The 25,165-nt window shown below is 41.1% G+C and overlaps 1 protein-coding gene across 4 annotated transcripts in view; it reads right to left on the bottom strand.

Moving 5' to 3' along the window:
• The window catches only part of LOC129858493 (echinoderm microtubule-associated protein-like 6), an 86,965-nt gene extending 64,766 nt beyond the window's left edge, over positions 1-22,199 (bottom strand). For all 4 annotated transcript variants that reach the window (XM_055927793.1, XM_055927775.1, XM_055927784.1 and 1 more), the window contains exon 1: positions 20,804-22,199. In XM_055927793.1, coding sequence (XP_055783768.1) covers positions 20,804-21,000 — 197 coding nt within the window. In that variant the 5' untranslated portion in view covers positions 21,001-22,199. The remainder of the gene's footprint in view (positions 1-20,803) is intronic.
• Positions 22,200-25,165: the final 2,966 nt, after the last annotated feature.

Here is a 25,165-nt window from a genome sequence, read left to right on the forward strand (position 1 = left end):
TGGTGAAGTGCTGTAGTCGACGGTTGTCCTTCTGACAGGTTCTCCCATCTCAGCCAAGGAACTCTGTAGTTCTGTCAGAGTGGCCATCCGGTTCTTGGTCAACTCCCTGATCAAGGTCCTTCTTGCCCAGTTGCTCAGTTTGGTCGGATGGCCAGCTCTAGGCGGAGTCTGGGCAGTTACATATTTTTTCAATTTCCCAATGAGACCACTATGCTCTTGGAAACACTCTAGAAATGGTTTTATACCCTTCCCCAGATATATGCTTTATCACAATTCTATCTAACAGACAGTTCCTTGGACTTCGTGGTACAGTTTCTGCTCAGACATGCACTGTCAACTGTGGGTCCTTATATAGACAGGTGTGTTTCTTTCTAAATCATGTCCAAACAATTTAATTGGCCACAGGTGGACTCTAATCAAATTGTAGTGACATCTCAAGGATGATCAAAGGAAATTGGATGCACTTGAGCTCACACCTGTGCTCACTTTGTCATTATGGGGTATTTTTATTTATTTATTTATTTCACCTTTATTTAACCAGGTAGGCCAGTTGAGAACAGGTTCTCATTTACAACTGCGACCTGGCCAAGAAAAAGCAAAGCAGTTCGACACATACAACAACACAGAGTTACACATGGAATAAACAAACATACAGTCAATAATACAGTAGGAAAAAAAGTATATATACATTGTGTGGAAATGAGGTAAGGGAGGTAAGGTAGTTGGATGGGCTATTTACAGATGGGCTATGCACAGGTGCAATGATCTGTGAGCTGCTCTGACAGCTGGTGCTTGAAGTAAGTGAGGGAGATAAGAGTCTCCAGCTCAGCAATGTTTGCAGTTTGTTCCAGTCATTGGCAGCAGAGAACTTGAAGGAAAGGTGGCCAAAGGAGGAATTGGCTTTGGGGGTGACCAGTGAAATATACCTGCTGGAGCGCGTGCTATGGGTGGGTGCTGCTATGGTGACCAGTGAACTGAGATAAGGCGGGGCTTTACTTAGCAAAGACTTGTAGATGACCTGGAGCCAGTGGGTTTGGCGACGAATATGAAGCGAGGGCCAGCCAACGAGAGCGTACAGGTCGCAGTGGTGGGTAGTATATGGGGCTTTGGTGACAAAACGGATAGCACTGTGATAGACTGCATCCAATTTGTTGAGTAGAGTGTTGGAGGCTATTTTGTAAATGACATCACCGAAGTCAAGGCTCTGTAGGATAGTCAGTTTTACGAAGGTATGTTTGGCAGCATGAGTGAAGGATGCTTTGTTGCGAAATAGGTGATTCTAAATTTAATTTTGGATTGGAGATGCTTAATGTGGGTCTGGAAGGAGAGTTTACAGTCTAACCAGACACCTAGGTATTTGTAGTTGTCCACATATTATAGGTCAGAACCATCCAGAGTAGTGATGCTGGACGGGCGGGCAGGTGCGGGCAGCTATCGGTTGAAGAGCATCCATTCAGTTTTACTTGCATTTAAGAGCAGTTGGAGGCCACGGAAGGAGAATTGTATGGCATTGAAGCTCATCTGGAGGTTAGTTAGCACAGTGTCCAAAGAAGGGCCAGAGGTATACAGAATGGTGTCATCTGCGTAGAGGTGGATCAGAGAATCACAAGTAGCAAGAGCGACATCATTGATGTATACAGAGAAGAGAGTCGGCCCGAGAATTGAACCCTGTGGCACCCCCATAGAGACTGCCAGAGGTCCGGACAACAGGCCCTCCGATTTGACACACTGAACTCTATCAGAGAAGTAGTTGGTGAACCAGGTGATGCAGTTATTTGAGAAACCAAGGCTGTTGAGTCTGCCGATAAGAATGTGGTGATTGACAGTCGAAAGCCTTGGCCAGGTCGATGAATACGGCTGCACAGTAATGTCTCTTATCGATGGCAGTTATGATATCGTTTAGGACCTTGAGCGTGGCTGAGGTGCACCCATGACCAGCTCGGAAGCCAGATTGCATAGCGGAGAAGGTACGGTGGGATTCGAAATGGTCGGTGATCTGTTTGTTAACTTGGCTTTCGAAGAAAGGCAGGGTAGGATAGATATAGGTCTGTAGCAGTTTGGGTCTAGAGTGTCTCCCCCTTTGAAGAGGGGGATGACCGCAGCAGCTTTCCAATCTTTGGGGATCTTAGACGATACGAAAGAGAGTTTGAACAGGCTAGTAATAGGGGTTGCAACAGTTTCGGCAGATAATTTTAGAAAGAGAGGGTCCAGATTTTCTATCCCGGCTGATTTGTAGGGGTCCAGATTTTGTAGCTCTTTAAGAACATCAGCTATCTGGATTTGGGTGAAGGAGAAATGGGAGAGGCTTGGGCGAGTTGCTTTGGGGGGTGCAGGGTAGTTGACCGGGTTAGGGGTAGCCAAGTATTGTGTGTAGATGGGTGAGAAACAAAAGGTATATTTAATTAATTTTGAATTCAGACAGTAACACAACTAAATGTAAAATAGGTCAAGGGGTATGAATACTTTCTGAAGGCTCTGTACACTATGGAAAGAGGCAATAATATAGTCAAGTGGTTGATGTGGCATCTCCAGTTTTTCAGAATTCTAAAAGGTTCTTGAAACATATGAGTCCTGCAGATGTGTCCCTTTCATAGCACACAGCAAATGGGCCCGTGTTAACTAGTGTTGATTTTTCTAGTGTTGATTCGAGAGTTAAATTAACACTCAGGGGTGTAAAAGAAACTACACATCACTTTGCAAGCCAGCATAATGTGACTGTATTGGGGTAAAACTAGGCCGCATCAAAAGAAGACCTTATGAAATATGTATTGTATTGTCTTAAATAATGTAATTGTAATGAAGTTATATTCACTCAGGATCTTGAAGGCAACAGGACCAAAAATGAATGAATGCAACAACCATGTCTCTGTCACTAGCAAACACAATCATAGGTGGTACTGGTAACTCTAAAATCCACTCAAAAGGCACCACGGGAAATATGCAAATAAGGCATAAAACCCTACAGCAGGGCTATTCAATTCCGGTCCTGGAGGGCCTAAACATTTCCGGTTTAGAATTTTTGTATGGTTCTTCAAAGAACCATCCCATTTATGGTTCTTCAGACACCCTAAAACGGTTCCCCTATGGCATCGCTCTCAAGAAACTTATTTGGTTCCTACTTGCATCTTTATTTGGTTGTACCACACCACAGATCCAACCAGTTCTAACAGAGAAATATAAGTAAAATTTTTTGAAGAGTTTCATTCAAAAACGAGATAAACATTTTCAGAAATGTTGGTAAATTGACATTAATAAAAAAAATATATATTGTGAAAGAGATAGAGCTATTATTTTTTCATCTTACCATGACATGGGCTAGTGAAAAGACAAACATAATCTTGTTAGAAATATATTGGAAGATCATTTTATTTTAGAGAGACAAATAATCGTGTTTTGCCAATTCAAACAACAGAACTCCAATATAAAAAGTATCCCATTTCGGTTTTAAACAGTTACATGTAATAAAGTATCGATACATAAATAATTATACAAATATTCAATTTGATCAAAATTATTGTGCAAATATCACATAGCCAATGTATTGTAGCCTATGCAGAAGGTGAGCAGTGTATAAAATGTTTTCTTTTTGGTAATTTAAACAATTTTTTGAACAATTTTATGGGGGGTTACAGGTTTTGTCAGGATAAATCAAGGGAAGCTTTTTGAGTTTGATTATATACACTTTAGGTAATGATTTAAGGACTAATAAGGATATTGAAAGTCTGTCAGAATTAATTTGCCGGTCAAGGATGGATTTATTCCTATTGTTGGAGTGACACAGCCCGCTGTGTGTTTGCAGCCGGTAGGCTATTAGCCTCGGTTGTTTCCCTTCACCTGAGTGTCGCTGGATCTCTCCTTGTTTACAATTGTTCCTCTTTAGTCCAACAGGAACAGATATCACAGGCTCCAATAAACTGTCGATAGGATCCATACTCAAAAGTTCCACGACACACACGCGCACAAAGCCTAGCATGACGCTAGCTAGCCAGCACAAACAGCTGAGAGTGGCAGCTGTCAATCAACACATCCGGCTGACTAAGCCAGGGGTTAAATGAATAAAATAGGGATCTGATTACGTTCCTAAGTGTGGAAAAAATATTTAGAGAAACTTACAATTGAACAGCCATAGAATGTTTCAGTGTCATGTAAATGTATCATAATGCAGAAACCTCAATAGCCCAACTCTCTAAATACATGGCTCTGGATATAGTGCATTTTAGTATGAAACAAGTGTCGGATATCACTTTTAGCAACAAAAAAACACACATTTTAAAGCACATCTAAAGTCAAATGTTTTAAAAGCATGAGAACAGCCATGATTCATACACATAGAAAGGGACCAATGAGCATTCATTTCAGATGAAAAAATGCAAATGTACCAAAATTGCGTATAAACTCTTCAATTTTCACTGATGTGATAACCTACAATCTCTTAATGACCTAAACAATAACCCTACATCTCACTGCAACCGCTCACCCCCCTCTAACAGGCACCTAGGTCTACTTAGCATTCACCTTAACACTCATCCAACCTACACTGCTAATGCATTACCCATCCACTCTACAACCGTACCACTCATTCTTTCCTCTGACCCTTCCCTGACCCCCCACCCTGCTCGTGATGTCAGTCTGACTCTCCTGTAATCTTGCCCTCTCATAATTAGTGTGAGTTCCTCTCCTGGAAGCCTGTGTCCCCGGGACAACCACCATCTGCTCCACTAAAACGATAGCAATATCACCCCGGCTATTCATAGCTGCCACAAAATCAGCTCAGGCTAAAAACAGCAGAAAGGGACTCTGCCAAGAGGCTGGTTTTCACGGTAAAAAGCAATAACCCCATTTATAAATGATTCAATAGGGTTTGGAGGGCAGAGGGGAGATAAACAGAGGAAAATGAAATGGTGCTTTGTTTGTGTTTCCTCAGAAGACTCAATACATCCCTCTGCTCCTGAGGAAGATGTTTGCCTTACAGCGATAGCTCAGTCAAGAGACAAAAAGACTCAAGAAACATAGCTAGACAAACTCATTGTGAAAAGGTATTCATTGAGCGTCATTCGTTGAGCACTGTACTAATGGCTACATAATAAAGAGTGCTGCTGCACGGGTACTGACCAAGACCAGACGGAGAGCACACATTACACCGGTTTTAAGGTCTTTGCATCGGCTGCCTGTGAGTTTCTATTGGTTTTTAAATCAATCCACGATTGTGCACCCCAATACACGTCAGACATGCTTTTAAGTTATGTACCCAGTAGGTCCCTTAGGTCCTCTGTCACTGGCCTTTTAACTATCCCAAAGCCTAGGACCAAGAGGCATGGAGAGGCAGCCTTTAGTTACAGTATTATGGCCCCAGCCTCTGGAATAGCCTGCCAGAGAACATAAAGGGGGGGGGGCGAAACTTTGGACATATTTAAAAGAGACATTAAAACACCTTTTTAGCGTTGCTTTTCCTTAGGGTGTTTTTTTGTCGTTTTGTTTTTGTCAGTATTTTGTTTATTATCTTATGTTTGTTGTGTAGTAAATATTTCAGCTTTTATTTTATTTATTTTTTATTTTTTTTCGTTTTTCTTTCTGTGAAGCACATTGAGTTGCATTCCATGTCTGAAATGTGCTGTAAAAATAAAGCTTGATTTGATTTGATACAGCATATTTTATACGAGGAGCAGGAAATATAACCGATTATCAATGGAAATTCTGCAATAAGGGGCATAATCTAAAACATTCATAGTCTCAGTTAATCTATAATGAGCGCAATTCCTCCTTCGAACATTTTAAATCACTTAATGAATAATAGAACAATAAGTGTCTGCCACCAGACAGTGTTGGAAGGAGTACTGTAATTACACTGATATTATAGAGCTGTCAAGTTAGACAGAGCAAAGGAAAACAGAGGATCAGTCATTCTAACAAGACTCTCAGAAAACATTCATCTCAATACTATATGTGATTACAGTATCTATGGAAAAAGCCTGGGCTGTTATGACCGGCATGTTACAGACGTTTATAATGAATGGATCACACCACCTGCAAAGTGGATAGGATTCCCTATTAGATGTCACACCTAAGGTATCCAGTGAATATTCTAGTACTAGTGGAACATTCCTGATGGAAATACAGTCCTGTATAGCCTATTATTCTGTGCAATTTCAGCACAGCAAGATAAGCATCTCTGTCAGAGTGCTCGGGGAAGAACAGACACATTAGGATTTTCATGATCAAAGACCTACTTAGATGGTCTGTGCTGTAGTTTGCTGGGAATGTCAACGTCAAGATTTGCCATGTACAAACCAACTGGAACCCAAGCTACACCTCAGACACTCACTTAGGTATATTCACCTACTGTCCGGAATTCCGACCCGAGTTAAGCCTGTGTAAATGGAGCGTAATTACCCTTTTATGCACTTTCTCTCTCTATGCATATTCTGACCTTGAATTTAAGCATGAGATTAGCATGCTATTCACCCACTACTCGTTTGGTGTGGAGATCAAATAAATGAAGTGGCAGAGTTGTGGCTACAGATACGCCATATTCTGACCTTCACTTAATTTCCTCTGGTGTCATTATCCTGTGACAGGTATTCACAAGGCTGATCAGACTACATGCTTGAATAGGGCTTTTGACATCCTGTTACAGTACCGAATGAAATCCTACATACTTCAACACTATTACAAAAAGACGACTATCTCCATAGCTTGACCTCAGAGGCACGAAAGTTCAGTTTCCTCAACATCCTACAGCTTTTAAGGAGTTACGACGGCTCCTTCGCTCAACCGTGAACACGCATCTTACACACGTGAATGCCTTTAGATAAGCCAGAGCTTCTATATACAATACTTCATTATCTCAGCATGGTCCTTTCTCATGGTGTGAGAGATCTGAAGTGCTAGTAGGATGGTCACTAGTATGCCCCCTGACAGACCACTCACTGTCTAACAACCATCCAAGGCCTACTGTTCTAATATCTAGGGCCTAGAGGGGCCCAGGGATATTTCTGACCTTGTGCCCTGCCCAGGACAAATTGTAATTAGGGCCCTGAGATTTTCCTGGGTCATGTGGTCAGGAAGAATTCCCTTCATATTGTCAATAAAAAACTGGGCCAACACCATGAAATCACCGAGAGATACAGAGCCTTCAGAAGGTGTTCACAGCCCTTGACTTGTGTTACAGCCTGAATTCAAAATAGATTAAATAAATGTTTTCCACCACCTATCTATACACAATACCCCATAATAAAAGTGAAAACATATTTTTAGAAATAGCTCATTCACAAAGTATTCACACCCCTGAGTCAATGCCTTGTAGAAGCACCTTTTGCAGCCAATTTTTTATTTAAACAAGGCAAGTCAGTTAAGAACAAACAATGACGGCCTACCCCGGCGAAACCCTAACCCCACTGGGCCAATTGGGCGCCGCCCTATGTGACTCCCAATCACAGCCGGTTGGTATACAGCCTGGAATTAAACCAGGGTCTCTAGTGACACCTCTAGCACTGAGATGCAGTGCCATAGACCACTGCACCACTTGGGAGGCCATCACAGCTGTGATTCTTTCTGGGTAAGTCTCTAAGAGCATCCCATACCTGGATGGTGCAACATTTGCTGATATTCTTTTCAAAATTCTTCAAGTTCTGTGAAATTGGTTGTTTGATCATTGCAAGACAACCATTTTCAGGTCTTGCCATAGATTTTCAAGTAGGTTTAAGTCAAAGCTGTAACTCTCCCACTCAGGAACATTCACTGTCTTCTTGGTAAGCAACTCCAGGTTTAGATTTGGCCTTGTGTTTTAGGTTATTGTTCTACTGAAATGTGAATTAATCTCCCAATGTTGGGTGGAAAGCAGAATTTCCCAGGTTTTCCTTAAGGATTTTGCCTGTGCTTAGCTCCATTTGTTGTATTATTTTTTATCTTGAAACTCCCCAGTTCTTATGATTACAAGCATATTGATAACATGATGCAGCCACCGCTATGCTTGAAAATATGGAGAGTGGTAATTAGTAATTTGTTGTATTGGATTTGCCCCAAACATAAGACGTTGAATTCAGGACAAACAGTTAATTGCTTTTCCACATTTTTTGCCATATTACTTTAGTGCCTGGTGGCAAACAGGATGCATGTTTTGGAATATTTTTATTCTGCACATTTCCATCTTTTCACTCTGTCAATTAGGTTAGTATTGTGGAGTAACTACAATGTTGTTGATCCATCCTCAGTTTTCTCCTATCAGTGACATTCATCGTGAAATCCCTTAGCGGTTTCCTTCCTTTCCAGAAACTGTGTGGGGTACAGAGATGAGGTAGTCATTCAAAAAATTGCACACAGAGTGAGTCCATGCAACTTATTATGTGACTTGTTAAGCAAATGTGTACTCAATGTATTTAGGCTTGCCATAACAAAGGGGTTGAATGCTTATTGACTCAATACATTTCAGATTTTATTTATTTTTTATTCATTTGTAAAAATGTTGAAAAACATAATTCCAGTTTGACATTATGGGGTATTGTGTGTAGGCCAGTGACAAAAAAAGTAAAGGGGTGTGAATACTTTCTGAAGGCACTGCAGTGACATGATCTACAGTAAGCCTGTCTGAGATGGTGCATGAGCATGAATGAGATGCAAATTAAGAGTTTCATTCCAAAATGCTATATCCATTTTCAGAAATGTTGGTAAATTAGCTTTATTTGTTTAAAGAAATTTTGAAAGAGATTGGTGTGTTATTTCACTATCTAATCATTTCAAATGGTTGTTCAATGAAAGACATGTATTTGTTTAAATATATAATTTCAGGGATATTAGCGTTTTGCAAAAAAACACATTTTGTAAAACCCATGAATTAAAAATCTGAGAACAGTAATATTTTACATACATGAAGGTACCCATAAGAAATCATTTCTGATGAAAAAACACAAATGTGCAAAATTTATGGATATAGCGTTTTGCTAATAAACTCTTCAAATATTGAACAGGATATATTTGTATTTATTATGGACGTGTATGTATAGTGCGTGTGTTGTCATGTGTATGTATGAATATGTCTGTGTAGTACTGTGCGCCTCCCATAGTCTGTTCTGGACTTGGGGACTGTGAAGAGACCTCTGGTGGCCTGTCTTGTGGGATATGCATGGGTGTCTGAGCTGTGTGCTAGTCATTTAAACAGACAGCTCGGTGCTTTCAACATGTCAATACTTCTCACAAATACAAGTAGTGATGAAGTCAATCTCTCCTCCACTTTCAGCCAGGAGAGATTGACATGCATATTATTAATGTTTGCTCTCTGTCTACATCCAAAGGCCAGCCGTGCTGCCCTGTTCTGAGCCAATTGCAATTTTCCTGTCACTCTTTGTGGCACCTGACCACACGACTGAACAGTAGTCCAGGTGCGACAAAACTAGAGCCTGTAGGACGTGCCTTGTTGATACTGCTGTTAAGGTAGCGCAGCGCTTTATTATGGACAGACTTCTCCCCATCTTAGCTACTGTTGTATCATTATTTTTTGACCATGACAGTTTAGAATCCAGGGTTACTCCAAGCAGTTTATTCACCTCAACTTGCTCAATTTCCACATTATTAACTACACGATTTAGTTGAGGGTTAGGGTTTAGTGAATGATTTGTCCCAAATACAATGCTTTTAGTTTTTGAAATATTTAGGACTAACTTATTCCTTGCCACCCATTCTGAAATAAACTGTAGCTCTGTGTTAAGTGTTGCAGTCATTTCAGTTGCTGTAGTAATTGACGTGTATAGAGTTGAGTCATCTGCATACATAGACACACCGGCTTTACTCAAAGCATGTCGTTAGTAAAAATGGAAAAAAGTAAGGGACCTAGACAGCTGCCCTGGAGAATTCCTGATTCTACCTGGATTATGTTGGAGAGGCGTCCATTAAAGAACACCCTCTGTTCTGTTAGACAGGTAACTCTTTATCCACAATATAGCAGGGGGTGTAAAGCCATAACACATATGTTTTTCCAGCAGCAGACTATGATTGATAATGTCAAAAGTCGCACTGAAGTCTAACAAAACCGCCCCCAAAATATTTTTAGCATCAATTTCTCTCAGCCAATTATCAGTAATTTGTGTAAGTGCTGTGCTTGTTGAATGTCCTTCCCTATAAGCATGCTTGTTACGCTGGTATAAAGGTTTTGGAGACAGGTGCAATACATCCTCTGGGTTTTTAATACACCCAAAACAAACATGGGTGCATGTTTATTAGTAACTGGGATAAGCAATTTCATAAATGTGTCAAGTGCAACGTCTGTTTGCTCCTCATTACACACCATGGACCAACACATATTCTTTACATCAACAACATAGGAATCCCTACAAAACTTATTGTATTACCTCTTATACACTATATTAGGCCCAGCCTTTGACACATTGTTTTTCCTAGATATGGCCACTATATTGTGATCACTACTTCTAATGGATCTAGATACTGCTTTCAAGCATATTTATGCAGCATTAGTAAAGACGTGATCAATAAATGTTGATGATTTCATTTCTGTGCTGTTTGTACCTACCCTGGTAGGTTGACTGATAACCTGAACCAGGTTGCAGGCACTGGTTACAGTTTGAAGCTTTTTCTTTAGTGGGCAGCTTGATGAAAGTCAGTCAATATTTAAATCATCCAGAAAATATACTCTCTGTTGATATCACATACATTATCAAACATATCACACATGTTATCCAGATACTGACTGTTAGCACTTGGTGGTCTATAACAGCTTCCCACCGGAATGGGCATCAGGTGAGGCAGATGAACCTGTAGCCATATGATATGAATGTGTGTCTTGGCGGAGCAGTGTGTCAACAAGACAATCTATGTGTCAACAAAGTACATCATCGATGTGTCATCAACGCAATCAATATGTTGTCATAATCACCCATGCAGTTACAATGTGTGTTTGTGAGACAGCTGGACCCAGCTACACAGACAACCAATGGAATATCCCAGCACCTTTTATTAAATCATGTTTTAATATACTGTAACATTACCAATCATTATCAAGTCCAATTAACATAAAAGAAAACATGTATTACCACTGAGAGAAAATTCTATGACTACACATTTTCTTTCCCTATCCACCCACCTATTTTTCAAAGGACTCCATATTCTAGAGAGGCAGAGAGATGAGCCAGTAAAGGTCAGCAGCTCATTTGAAGTCTTCAGCTCCGTGAAATCAGGAGCACTTAGAGCCCAGCCTGGTGTTAATGGAGCATCATGGGAGCAGCTATCCGTCCGCCTCTGATCCAGTCATTAACCCTGATTAATGACACCAGCCCCCCCCCCCCCCCACACACACACACACACACACACACAAAGACACACACCATCGGCAATCCGTGCCCATCTCCCAAACTCAGCATGCTCTTTCTAATAAAGCTGATATTGTGGTGTCCCAGTCAGCCTCAGTAATGTATGCAAAGGTCATGAGGAGGAGACAGGATGGGGCAGTGGTGGGAGAGAGGTTGACGGGGTCTTTGTATTTTCACTACTAGCCTTTTCAATCAGTGATACGACATAAAACAAATGTAATCAACCATGTCATTGCACTAGCGTAATTGAATGACGTCCTGGTGTAAGATTCCAGCTGGTTGATAAGTTGTTAAATAGTTGCAATAGCTTTTGACTAGGCTATATAAACATTTGGCAAAAGAAATTAAAATAAATGTCAATAATGATTGTCACATACACCAGATAGATGCAATGAAATGTGTTGTTTTACAGGTTCAGCCATAGTAGTACAGCACACCTGTAGCAAATTAGGGTTAAGTGCCTTGCTCAAGGGCACATCGGCAGATTTTCCACCATGTCGGCTCAGATAGTTGAACCAGCAACCCTTTGGTTCTAGCCCAACACTCTAACCGCTAGGCTACCAGCCACCCTTCAAGACTAGACTGTGGAGTGTGTGAATGTAAAGGTCTAGTTTAAAGACTTGCTTGTCTGAGCATGAAAGGGCTGTTTGAAAGTGTGGTTGTGACCCGGTTCTTCCTACTTCTGTCTGGCTGGCAGTGACAGATGCATCCGGAGCCGGGTTCTGCCCTGCAGCACTGACGGAAATGGGACAGCAGAGGGAGGACAGAGAACCAGAGCATGAGAGGAAGCAGTGGCACAGCCCGTCCGGGGCCAGGCAGGGGACGCCAGCCAAGGGTACGACACTGTGAAACACACCAGCCAGGGTCACAAGCACCAGTGACTTCCAGACAGAAAGACACATAAGAATAACTCACAACTGAACCTGTGAGTTTAGCAAGAGCTTTTTTTCTTCCCTTTTTTGATTCCCCTTTTGTATCTGCCAAGGGCATGCATGTCTGTATGTAGCCTCGCTACTTTTATAGCCTCGCTACTGTATATAGCCTGTCTTTTTACTGTTGTTTTACTTCCTTACCTACCTATTATTCACCTAATACCTTTTTTGCACTATTGGTTAGAGCCTGTAAGTAAGCATTTCACTGTAAGGTCTACCTACACCTGTTGTATTCGGTGCACGTCACAAATAAACTTTGATTTGATTTGATCTCCATACGTTGGTATTAGTTTAAGGATACAGCTGTTTAGATGGAGAGCATTCAAGAACCTGTTGACCTTAAAACCACTGTAATTATACATCATTTTGTACTGTGCCCATCACTGACTCCAACACTGGGTGTCTCTGTGTCACATCATACACAGTACCACAGCATGAGGGTAAAGGTAATCTCGGTTAACACAGAACTAAAATCTGGCGTAATTTGATCAGATGTGTTTACGTAGTCTGTCCACAAGAGATTTGGATAAAGGCAACTACAATGGTGACTATTTTGTTGCAAGGGTACATGAGGAAAAGGAGATTAGGTCTGAAATAGTACTGAAAGTGGCTGAGTAATTCTAAAGCATCTCATAGAGGACACTGGAGTGTGTCCTCTTGAAAATAAGAGTCCTGAGGTAGGGGTTAACTTGAGACCACGTAGCCAATCACAGTGTGAGGACCAGACTTCAATTCAACTTCAATTAGAGTAGGCAGCAGACAGACAGCAGCACATCCCTACACCAAGAAATAATAACGTTGAGCTCAAATTGGAAAAAGGAAACGACCTTAAGGTGCTGTGTGTATGTACTGTGATATTGAAAATGCATGTGACGTGTACAAGCCATGGAGCAGGGGATACATTATTGGTATTCCTATAATGACTCCCTAACCATCCTTCTGCAAAAACTTATCTGCCTGCACGGACACACACAAATGCACAGATGTGGAAACACAGGCAGGAGTATAGACACCATCTGCATGCACACACATAGACAATGACACAGGGACACACATACATGAACCTCATCACCCCCACCCACAAGCCATCTTTTCAACAGCCTGATACATTTCACTTTCAGATGCACTCAATGCAAACGGGTCAATCAATAAATCCAATCTATTTTATGTCCTTTTTATATCAGCAGTTGTCACAAAGTGCTTTACCGATACCCAGCCTCAGACCCCAAAGAACAAACAATGCAGATGTAGAAGCACAGTGGCTTGGAAAAACTCCTTAGAAGGCAGGAACCTAGGAAGAAACCTAGAGAGGAACCAGGCACCGAGGTGTGGCCTGTCCTCTTCTGGCTGTTATGGGTGGAGATTTAAGAGGCCATTAAGGCCTGTTTCAAGACGATGGTCCCACAGGATAATAACACTCATTTATTTACCTGTACATGTCAATCATATAAGCTCAATGCTTTCTCTTCCTCTTCATATTCATAGTTGAAAGCAATCAATGTCAGTGGGGAGACTTCTCCCTCTGTTGAGATGATGCCAGAGGGTACTTCTAAAATAACTGCACCCTGTGTGAGTTCAAGATAGTCAAACTCCGGAAACTTGTGACTGTGTAAACCCCTTCAGCCTTCATGGAGCTGTGGCACAAAGTAGGTCTGATTTAATGACATCTTAACTCACTCTGGGTGAAGAGGATGTTGATCTTGAGAATGTCTTAGCAAAGTAACACCAAGGACAACATGAACATGTTTCTTTACATAACTGTAAAGAAGGCGTAGAGCAGGTATTCCCAAACCCCCAGGGGTACGCGCAATGCCATCGGAGGTACGCCAAATAAAAACGTGATTCATATTTCCTCAGCCACAGTGTGTTATATGTGCAAAAGTACTATCTCACAACTCGATGAAACCTTCACTCTTGCGCAGACATTTAGAAACAAAACATGCCAATTTGAAAAATAAGTCACTGGAGTTTTTTGAGCGAGAATTATGATGACTTTTGAGTAGTAAGCCATGTATAAAAGCCACAGATAATGTACCATTAATAAGAAGGGACTAGAAGCGTCTTATATGGTGAGCTACTGAGTGGCTAGGAGAGGCAAGCCCCATACTATTGTGGAAGACTTCATTCTTCCTGCTGCCACGGATATGGCTGGGACAATGCTGGGGGAAAAGGCCAAAAAAACTATACAGACAATGCCTCCATCAAACAACACTGTTTCACGACGCATCAGTGACATGGCAGGAGTTGTTTTGAAACAATTAATGACGCAAAAGCCATGACAGGGAGACATAGTGGAGTGGTAACGTGCGTGCAAGCAGTTGCTCCCGACGCCACTTGGGTACACTGCAGCATCCACCGAGAGGCTCTTGCTGCCAAAGAAATGCCTGACAGCTTGAAAGATGTTTTGGACACTACAGTGAAAAAATTGTTAACTTTGTTAAAGCAAGGCCCCTGAACTCTTGTGTATTTTCTGCACTATGCAATGATATGGGCATGTAACGCTTTTACAACATACAGAAGTGCGCTGGTTATCAAGGGACAAAGTATTGACATGTTTTTTTAAATTGAGAGGCGAGCTTAAAACCTGTTGAGGATGGGGGCGCTGTTGTGACTATTTATGCTAATCGTGTAATTTTTGAAACGGCTTCCCACAAAATCTTTGATCGTACAATATGCATATTATTATTATTATTGGATAGAAAACAGTCTATAGTTTCTATAGGAGTTGAAATTTTGTCTCTAAGTGGAACAGAGCCCATTCTACAGCAATTTCCCTGACATGGAGTCAGATTTCTGAAATTTTGGCCCCTGATCTGGAGTCAGTTAAAAGGGCACTGTTATTGCTATGAGTATACGGACACTGCTTACGTCTTCCCCTGGATGCCTTTACGTGATGACGATTTGAATGGGGTCGATTGCGCGTTCACAGGCACTACAAATGAAAAAACCCTGAGGCTAGTCACTCTTTTGGAGCTGCGTCATGCGCCTAGAGGACACCGACCCGCGCCTGTTCCAAGCATTAGTGGAGGGAGTAATATTACTCGGGTCATGTTTCTACTCGTTATGGGAGTTAAAAACATCATAAGGTAGTTAATTTAAAGCGTTTTATAGCAATTTATATCCGTTTAGTGCGATTTTGGGACATTTATTTCTGAAACGCTCTGAATTGCTGGGCACGCTTCCAGTTCATCCCGAACGCAGTTGGCATTTCCACATGGCAAGAGGACAGCTTTCCACCAAAAGACGATTGGACCCAAGAAAGGATCCTTTGCCCAAGATACTGATGGAAGAACAGCTCAAAGTAGGACATTTTTATTATGATAAATCGTGTTTCTGTCGAAAAATGTTAGTGGCTTAGGACGCCATGTTTTTTGACGTAGCTTCGCTTGGCGCAAACTGTATTGAAAAGTAAGGATAATTTAAAAAATGTAATTCCGCGATTGTATTAAGAATTAAATTGTCTATCAATCCCTGTCCACCCTATATTTTTTAGTCACGTTTATGAGTATTTATGTATAAGAGTAGATCACTGTCTAAGTGGCGCACGGACATTTTCTCACCAGCTTGGCTACATTTCACATTGTCTAACCATGATTTTGGTTGCTAAATATAAACATTTTCGATCAAACTCTATATGGATTGTGTAATATGATGTTACAGGAGTGTCATCGGAAGAATTCTGAGAAGGTTAGTGAAAAAATTAATATATTTTGGCGATGTTGACTTTTATCGCTCACTTTGGCTAGAATCAATGCTGGGCTGCTATGTGCTATGTGCTATGCTAATATAACGATTTATTGTGTTTTCGCTGTAAGACACTTAGAAAATCTGAAATATTGTCTGTATTCACAGGATCTGTGTCTTTCGATTAGTGTATGCTGTGTATTTTTACGAAATGTTTAAAGATTAGTAAGTAGGTAAACACGTTGCTCAATGTAGTTCTTCTAGTCCATTTGTGACGGGGGGTGCAATTGTAACCTATACCATCTACCTGAAATATGCACTTTTTTCTAACAAAACCTATCCCATACCATAAATATGTTATCAGACTGTCATCTGATGAGTTTTTTTCTTGGTTAGGGGCTATAAATATCTTAGTTTAGCCGAATTGGTGATAGCTACTGGTGTTGGTGGACAAATAAAAGATGGTGGATTATGCTAATGTGTTTTTAGGTAATAGATGTACATCTTTACATATTGTGTCTTCCCTGTAAAACATTTAAAAAATCGGACATGTTGGCTGGATTCACAAGATCTGTGTCTTTCATTAGCTGTATTGGACTTTAATGTGTGAAAGTTAAATATTAAAAGAAAATATTTTTTTTTAATTTCGCGGCTCTGCCTTTTCAGTGGGGGGGGGGGGGGGGGGGAGTGCCGCTAGCGGCACTCTCATCCTAGACAGGTTAAAGTTTTCTTTACTGACCATAATTTTCACTTGTCTGGCCGCTTGCACGATGACGAGTTTCTCACACGACTGGCCCATCTGGGTGATGTTTATTCTCGCCTGAATGATCAGAATCTAGGATTTCAGGGACTCTCCACAACTATTTCAATGTGCGGGACAGAATTGAGGCTATGATTAAGACGTTGGAGCTCTTCTCTGTCTGCATTAACAAGGACAACACACAGGTCTTTCCATCATTGTATGATTTTTTTGCGTGCAAATGAACTCAAGCTTACAATGTCAAATGTGATATAGCGAAGCAGCACCTGAGTGAGTTGTGTGCACAATTACGCAGGTACTTTCCAGAAACGGATTACACAAACAACTGGATTTCTTTATGTCTTTCATGCCCTGCCTCCAGTTCACTTACCGATATCTGAACAAGAGAAATTGCAATAAGCTATTCTGTGAAAATTGAATTTAATCAGAAGCCACTGCCAGTTTTATGGATTGGGCTGCGCTCAGAGTATCCTGCTATGGCAAATCGCACTGTTAAGACACTGATGCCCTTTGCAACCACATACCTATGTGAGAGTGGATTCTCGGGCCATCACTAGCATGAAAACTAAATACAGGCACAGACTGTGTGTGGAAAATGATTTAAGACAGACTCTCTCCAATACAACATTGCAGAGTTATGTGCATCCTTTCAAGCACACCCTTCTCATTAATCTGTGGTGAGTTATTCACAATTTTCGATTAACAAATAAGGTTTTATATGTGAGATGGTTAAATAATGAGCAAAATTATTGATTATTATTATATTACTATTTGTGCCTTTGTAACAGTATAACTTTTAAACCGTCCCCTCGCCCCAACACAGGCGCGAACCAGGGACCTTCTGAACACATCAACAACGGTCGCCCACGAAGCATCGTTACCCATCGCGCCACAAAGGCCGCGGCTCTTGCAGAGCAAGGGGAAACCCTACTTCAGGTCTCAGAGCAAGTGACGTAACCGATTTAAATGCTATTAGCGCGTACCCGCTAACTAGCTAGCCATTTCACATCCGTTACACATTGGTCCTATAAGAGCTCATTGTGACTTCCCACAAGCCGGGTTGTGACAAAAACACACACTCATTCTTATGTTTAATAAATGTATCATTTAGTGTGTGTGTGGCAGGCTTACAATTATGGCAAAAAACAACAATTGAGAGTGCGCTGACTCTGGTGCTAGAAGGGGTATGCAGCTGGAGGTTGAATGCTTGAAGGGGTAAGGGACTATAAAAAGTTTGGGGACCATTGGTCTAGAGCACAGAAAATCCATGTAGTAAAAGACCAGAAAATGGCCATTGACACACCACAGTGAAAGCTCTAATAGGCCCTTGTGACAAAGCCAAGCCAGTCCAGAGTAGATAATGTAATATACTGTAATCACATTACAACTACATACTGCAATTTACTGACGCATGGCGACATTGGTTAAATGGGTAGCTCAACTTGAAGGTAGTCTTAATGATGCTAGGTGCTAATTGTGTTCTTTCTTTCCTGTTAAACATTTTTCGGGGTATTTTACCCACTTTTTCTCCCCAATTTCATGATATCCAATTACGATATCCAATTCTTGTCTCATCACCTCAACTCCCCAACGGGCTCGGGAGAGGCAAAGGTCAAGTCAAGCGTCCTCCGAAACATGACCCTCCAAACCGCACTTCTTTACACCCGCCCGCTTAACCCAGAAGCCAGCCGCAGCAATGTGCCAGAGGAAACACCGTTCAACTGACGACTGAAGTTAGCCTGCAGGCGCCCGGCTCACCACAAGGAGTCGGTAGTGAGGCCTCATGCCTCAAGCAGTGCCTTAGACCGCAGCGCCACTCGTGAGGCCCCGTTTGGAGAAATCCGCAATACTTGTATATCACTCACATATTTTGCGATAAAACTTAAAGTATTTTAGGCTACATGGAAATAACATGAAGTAGCACAATTAACATGGTACATCGAAATAGGCTTTCCAGCTCTTTCCTAAACATGGGAAAGGTACCAACACTTCTGTGTAGATGAAGTTGATCTGTATACTGGATGTTATAATTAATCCCATCCATTGATCATGCAATGGGGTCTCTCTGAGTTCAGGTTCTGGCTGTTTCAATGGTTTCCCAGAGCATCTGGGTCCAGTGCTCCAGCTACCCTCAACATTGAGTGACTGACATGTATGACTAGAGAATGTGTAACAGGCATAAACAAGTTTTAATGAACTATTCAATAAAAGTGCCTCACTAAACAAATCCACTATATATAGATCTATATATTTCTGAAGGGGAGTAGGCCCAATTGTGTTACAAATCACAGTTTTTTTATGTTCAGTCCTGGCCATGGAGACATGTAATAACTGTTCAACAGCAGGGAGTGTCCACTGAAAAGGCCTTTTATCAGAAATTATAGGCCCAACATGGATTTAATTAATCAATATGACTGGCACAATTACAGACCTAATCCATCAATACAACGACTGTGATAATGTGTCTGCAGTAGAATGATTCCCTGACAGAGTGGAGAGAAATAACAGTGCACTATTTAAAACCTTTTCAACAAGGCTGGTAGCTTAGCGGTTAGGAGCGTTGGGCCAGTAACCGAAATGTCACTATTTAGAATCCATGAGCCGACTAGGTGAAAAATATGTCGAAGTGCCCTTGAGCAAGGCACTTAACCCTGATTGCTCCTGTAAGTCGCCCTGGATAAGAGCGTCTGCTAAATGACTAAAATGTATTGTAACCAAAGTGGATGGGGATGGATTGGTGTTACAATCTCACCAGTACTGTAGGCCTCAACCAGTTTGATTGTGCTCTGTGACCTGAGGAGGACTTTGCATTGACTAGCTAAGAACAGTGGCTTTGCAGTGAGCCTTGTAGTTTCAAGCACGACTGAGGACAACTACAGACCAGGGATGATCATGTTTGTGTTTGGGTTGTTACTGTGGTTTGCTGGCACCAGCTTGGCTTGCTATCGCTGAGCCACAACAAAGACCATCTGCACTGCCAGCTCATGCTCTCAAAAAAATACTATATTTGCATACAGAACCAAGAACTATACATTTCACACATCCCCCAGCCTCAACCTCTCTCCAGTGTGTGCTTTTACAGGGGGCACTGCTGCTGTAGTTGCAGGCATCCAAGGGAGACAAGAGCTTTTAAGGGACTTTTTGGCACTTGAATAACTATTGGAGTGAGGAACTGTGGGCCAGCTCCACGCTTTCAAATCATCATGGTGGCTGACTCAATGAGCAAGGAGCTGTCCACCAACTGGTGGCACTGAAATGGCTGTTTTGACATAGGTAGACGTGATGAGAGATCTAAGGAAAGTCATAGTACAAATAGTATGATCTCTGTGAATAGAATTCTTGCAATGACTCCCTCAGGTTATAGGCTCTCTGGACAGGCGAGGCTACACATTACATCTGCACAGTGACGGCTCACATGGCCACTGGACAGAGCAACACTGGAGTGATGCCATGAGTCAATGTATTGCTTTAATTAAGTAATTCATTGAGATCCAAAGATTCAATAAAATGTGAATGTGATTTTGATAACTGGCTAAGAGAGGGACCGAGGAAATGTTATGTTTTAAAGTTGATCAGCTATGTGAACCGTAGTCACTTAGCAACCAGCAGGTACTCTACCTTGCACCTTAGAGACTGCTGCCCTATGTACATAGTCAATGAACACTGGTCATTTTAATAATGTTAACATGCTGTTTTACCCATTTTATATGTATATACTGTATTCTAGTCATGGATCCTCCTATATAACTACTGCTGTACACACCTTTTCTATTCATATAATATCCATACAGTCTTTACACACCATTATATATATAGGACTATATTTTTACTCTGGACACTGACATTGTTCGTTCTGATATTTCTTAATTTCTTTCTTTTTACTTTTTGGATTATGTGTGTATTGTTTTGTATTTCTATGCATTACTGCACTTTTGGAGCTAGAAGCATTTAGCTGCACCTGCGATAACATCTGCAAATCTGTGTATGCGACAAAAACTTTGATTTGAATTGACACATATTTTACATTTGTGCGCATTTTGTACGCATTTTACGACATACTTGTTGGTGTTCTTTGACTGTAGGTAAAGCGATACATTCCAAGTAACACTCACCTTATAATGTCATCGTTGTGACCCAGGTAAAACTTCTGAGTGTGTTCTCTGGTATTGTAAACCACGCCGACTCCAGCCACGAAATAGACCACTTCTTTCCCAGCGGTGTAGTACAGGTTGTTTCGGCATTGATGCCCTCTGTACCCGTAGATCCATTCTAATCTCAATTGGCAACGCGGAGCAGTCCGATCCGCCATTATATTTGACAACTTGTTTGTTTTGTGAATTATTCCACTCTAAAGTAGGCTACACGACAACACGGACCGCAGACATGCATATGCAAAGTTCATGGAAAACTCACTGATAAAATTAGAAAAATCCTAACAGATGACATTTTCCTGTAGTCTAGGCTATCGATTTTAAAATGAATTCCCGCATTCTACAGCAGATGTGCACATTGCGTTTTGAAGAAACACCAGCAAGGACACGACACCACACACCTCAGATCTATTCATATTTTTTGCTTTAAAAAACTGTGTTGCCTGAATGGTTACTATGTTAGGCTACTCTTAGAGACTGCGAATTAATGCATTATTTTCATCATCATCATCATAAATAAAAAAAATCACTCTTACCATTATGTCTTACTAAAGTTAATTTACTCCACATTAAATGATATTTTATATGTATTTAAAATGGGTTCCTTTTCAAATGACAACGAAAACAGAAGAACTGGCCAAATAAACAAACAGCAAATGAACACAACTGCTAGAGGATTCGGCTGCTGCTGAAATATAATCCGGACACTAATCCTCAACTGTAACACCAGCCATAGTTACTACGGGTTTATACAATTCCCAAGACAATAACTAACAACTAAACATTTTAATCAAACAAACACGTAGAAAAATAGGGCGAACATGCAATCTGTCTGTCGTCAATTGACAAATCTGGTTGAAGTAAATCCAAGAGTCGAAGTATTGTGAGGAATTACGGATTTTCACTGCAAATCACTCCGACAAGGTGCAAACTGTCTGACAGCCACAGCTGGTTCGCCGCTGTCAGAGTGAAGGCGCCCCAAAATGCTATTTATATGATAACTTCCGTGCAGAGGCAAACAATCTATGGGTTTCAAAACACAGTCGCTCACCGCGCGACTCCGTCGCATCTCCCGCATCTCAAATGGATTGATGAAAATAGGGATTCCGGGCGGCAAGCGACAGAAGCCTATTACTCATATGGGCGAATGACAGGCGATGCCTATGATAAACCGGGGTGGAAAACTGAGCAGAGGTCTAGTACTGTGTTATTCATTCCGTATTAATATTAATGTAGTAACGTAATGGAGACTTTCCCCATCAAGTATTTAGCGTAATATTTTTCAGAACAGCCCCTCTCTATTTTCGAAATGCTATTACCACGTCGCTCTGCGAGCCACCCCTGCCCTGCCGCCGACGTTAAGCGGCCAGCTGCATGGGTTTATGGGTATTGATGTATTTATGTCTGTGGCATCCCCTCTCTCATTGGTCCAAAACATTGAAAACTACAACTACCAGTCAGCAGTGCTAAAGCGCTATCCAAGGTCCTGAAGACCTAAAGAAACAACAATACATCGGTTAGCTATGAAAACAGAATGGCAGCTCTACGATCAGCAATAATTGAGTAAATTCATATGATAGAAATTTACTTTGATTTAATCATGAACATTTTAGGCCCTAATTAGAATAAAGGCATTACACTGAATAGGAACTGACTGAATCAAATAACAACTGATAAATGTTTTTTGTAACAAGTTGGATAGTAGATGATATTGGAGTTCAATCGCGAATAGTTTACAATTGCTCATTCATCCCCCTCCTCTCCCCTGTAACTATTCCCCAGGTCGTTGCTGTAAATGAGAACGTGTTCTCAGTCAACTTACCTGGTAAAATAACGGTAAAAAATAAATAAAAAATAAATAAATAGGAAACTAAATTGGATGTAATAATTTAGCTTGACTAATATTAATATCAGGATTTATCAAATTGGAGAGAGTTGAACCAAAGGGAGTTCTCAACACACATGTGATACTTCAGATCATAGACAGATGCATTCTAGAACGGAATATCTATTGGATCCATGGCTCTCAAAACTGAACACCATTAGCCTATGCTATATTTTCTGTAAAAGGTTTAACAACCTTAATATTCATATGCCCCTCTTTGACTGGGGCAGCAGGTAGCCTTGTGGTTAGAGTGTTGGGCCAGTAACAGAAAGGTTGCTGGATTGAATCCCCAAGCTGACAAGGTAAAAATCTTTAATTCTGCCCCTAAACAAGGCAGTAGGCCATCATTGTAAATACGAATTTGTTCTTAACTGACTTGCCTAGTTAAATAAAGGTTTAAAAAAAAAATCCCTACCATGTTTATATATGGAACAAGAGGTCTTTCTAGATGGAAGCTGGACTCTTGTAATGGATGTTATGTAGATTGTTCTCAAATGCAAAGTAGAGCATGCCATTGCCAGCCCCTTAGACAGCACGGAACGGTGACAGACTTTACTGGAGAGCCAGCGCAATCTACCGTGCCATTCTTAGGGCCTCACATAAGGGCTCTCTGTGAATATGTTGCGAGTGAGAGGAGGTGGCTGAATTAATATTCTTCTAGCACGCTAACAGTCATGTTCACAAAGACCTTGACTGACAACTCCCATGGGACTCTAGCAGCCTACCGATTCCTCAACATAGCAACTGCTCGAGGTTTGTATTACTGCTCCACCCAACCCAAGACCTGCTTGTGCTTAGCCAACTCCTCTGACATTTGTTGCCATGCACGCCATCAAGCATGGATGGTATGATAATTATTGATAGAGGCATTGGATAAAGCACAAAAGGACTGGCTATACCCTATATACAGTAAGGTCCATTATTGGCACCCTTGATAAAGATGAGCAAAATATACTATATTAATAATTACAATACAAATACTGAGCTATATTGAAAAAAAGGTACAATTATATTATTTTATACTAATACAATTGCTATTATTCATTTTATACAGTCTTTTTTCTCAGCTTTATCAAGGGTGCCAATAATTTGATCTGACTGTATACCATACTATGCCCCAACCAGCCTGACCATAGCAACAGAATAAGCTTCTATATCACTGCCAAGCCTAATCTAACGATGACAACTGTTCATGTTGTCATGGTGCTGGGAGGGAGACAAAGCACTTGTTATACTTCCTTATGGTTTATAATTTGGTTGATGGCCTAATGTTACTTTGTTATAATACATAATCCCCTCCCTCACTCCTCTAACCAGGGCATGCTGGGTGAGTCTGTAAAAACAAGAGATGTTCTATGTTTGTGGTTTATTTAATGCACTGTTTGTGTGCAATCAAGCATCTAATTAAGTATTAGACAAGACTACTGTCTTGAATCCTGCCTCATATTCCTTGTGACTAGTAAAATATAAAATACTACAGATGCACAAAGTAATTGCATGTCACTGTTTGAATTGATGCAGTGGATAACTAGTTTCAAACTGTATTGATTTGTTGCGCACATTAATCCAAATGTGTATTCTTGCAGTGCAAGGTTTTTTGATTGACAGGAGAAACTTGGTTGTCAGGGTTGATAGAATAGACCTATCTACACAGTGCGCAAAACATTAGGAACACCTTCCTAATATTGAGTTGCACCCCCTTTTGCCCTCAGAACAGCCTCAATTCGTCGGGGTATGGACTCTACAAGGTGTTGAAAGCATTCCACAGGGATGCTGGCCCATGTTGACTCCATTGCGTCCCACAGTTGTGTCAAGTTGACTGGAAGTCCTTTAGGTGGTAGACCATTCTCGATACACAAAGGAAACTGTTGACCGGTGCGCCTGGCACCTACTACGATACCATGTTCAAAGCCACTTCAATCTTTTGTCTTGCCCATTAACCCTCTGAATGGCATACATACACAATCCATGTCTCAATTGTCTCAAAGCGTAAAACTTATTCTTTAACCTGTCTCCCCTTCCTCTACACTGATTGAAGTGAATTTAACAGGTGACATTAATAAAGGATCTTAGCTTTCACTTTGATTCACCTGGTCAGTCTGTCGTGGAAAGAGCAGTTCCTAATAATTTGTACACTCAGTGCACAATGAATGTCCTTGTGTGAAGGGCAGTCTGAGTTCTCAGTTTACTGGTACTCTTGCGCCCTCTTGTGATAGAATTGCTGACGGAAACGTCACTGCTCTCTCCCAATACGAGAGACACGGGCGCGTAGTCAAACTAATAACCTAAAAGACAAACAAATATATACATATATATATATATCCCATACTCCTGTCCCCTCAGGTTGGCTGTTAGATTACTCAGAGGTGATAGAAAACTCTGCCAATGGGGTTACTTTGATGTTTAGTAGCCAAATTATAATCTGTAAACACTTTGAG

The sequence above is a fragment of the Salvelinus fontinalis genome, chromosome 1 (assembly GCF_029448725.1).
Source record: "Salvelinus fontinalis isolate EN_2023a chromosome 1, ASM2944872v1, whole genome shotgun sequence".
Lineage (NCBI taxonomy): Eukaryota > Metazoa > Chordata > Actinopteri > Salmoniformes > Salmonidae > Salvelinus > Salvelinus fontinalis.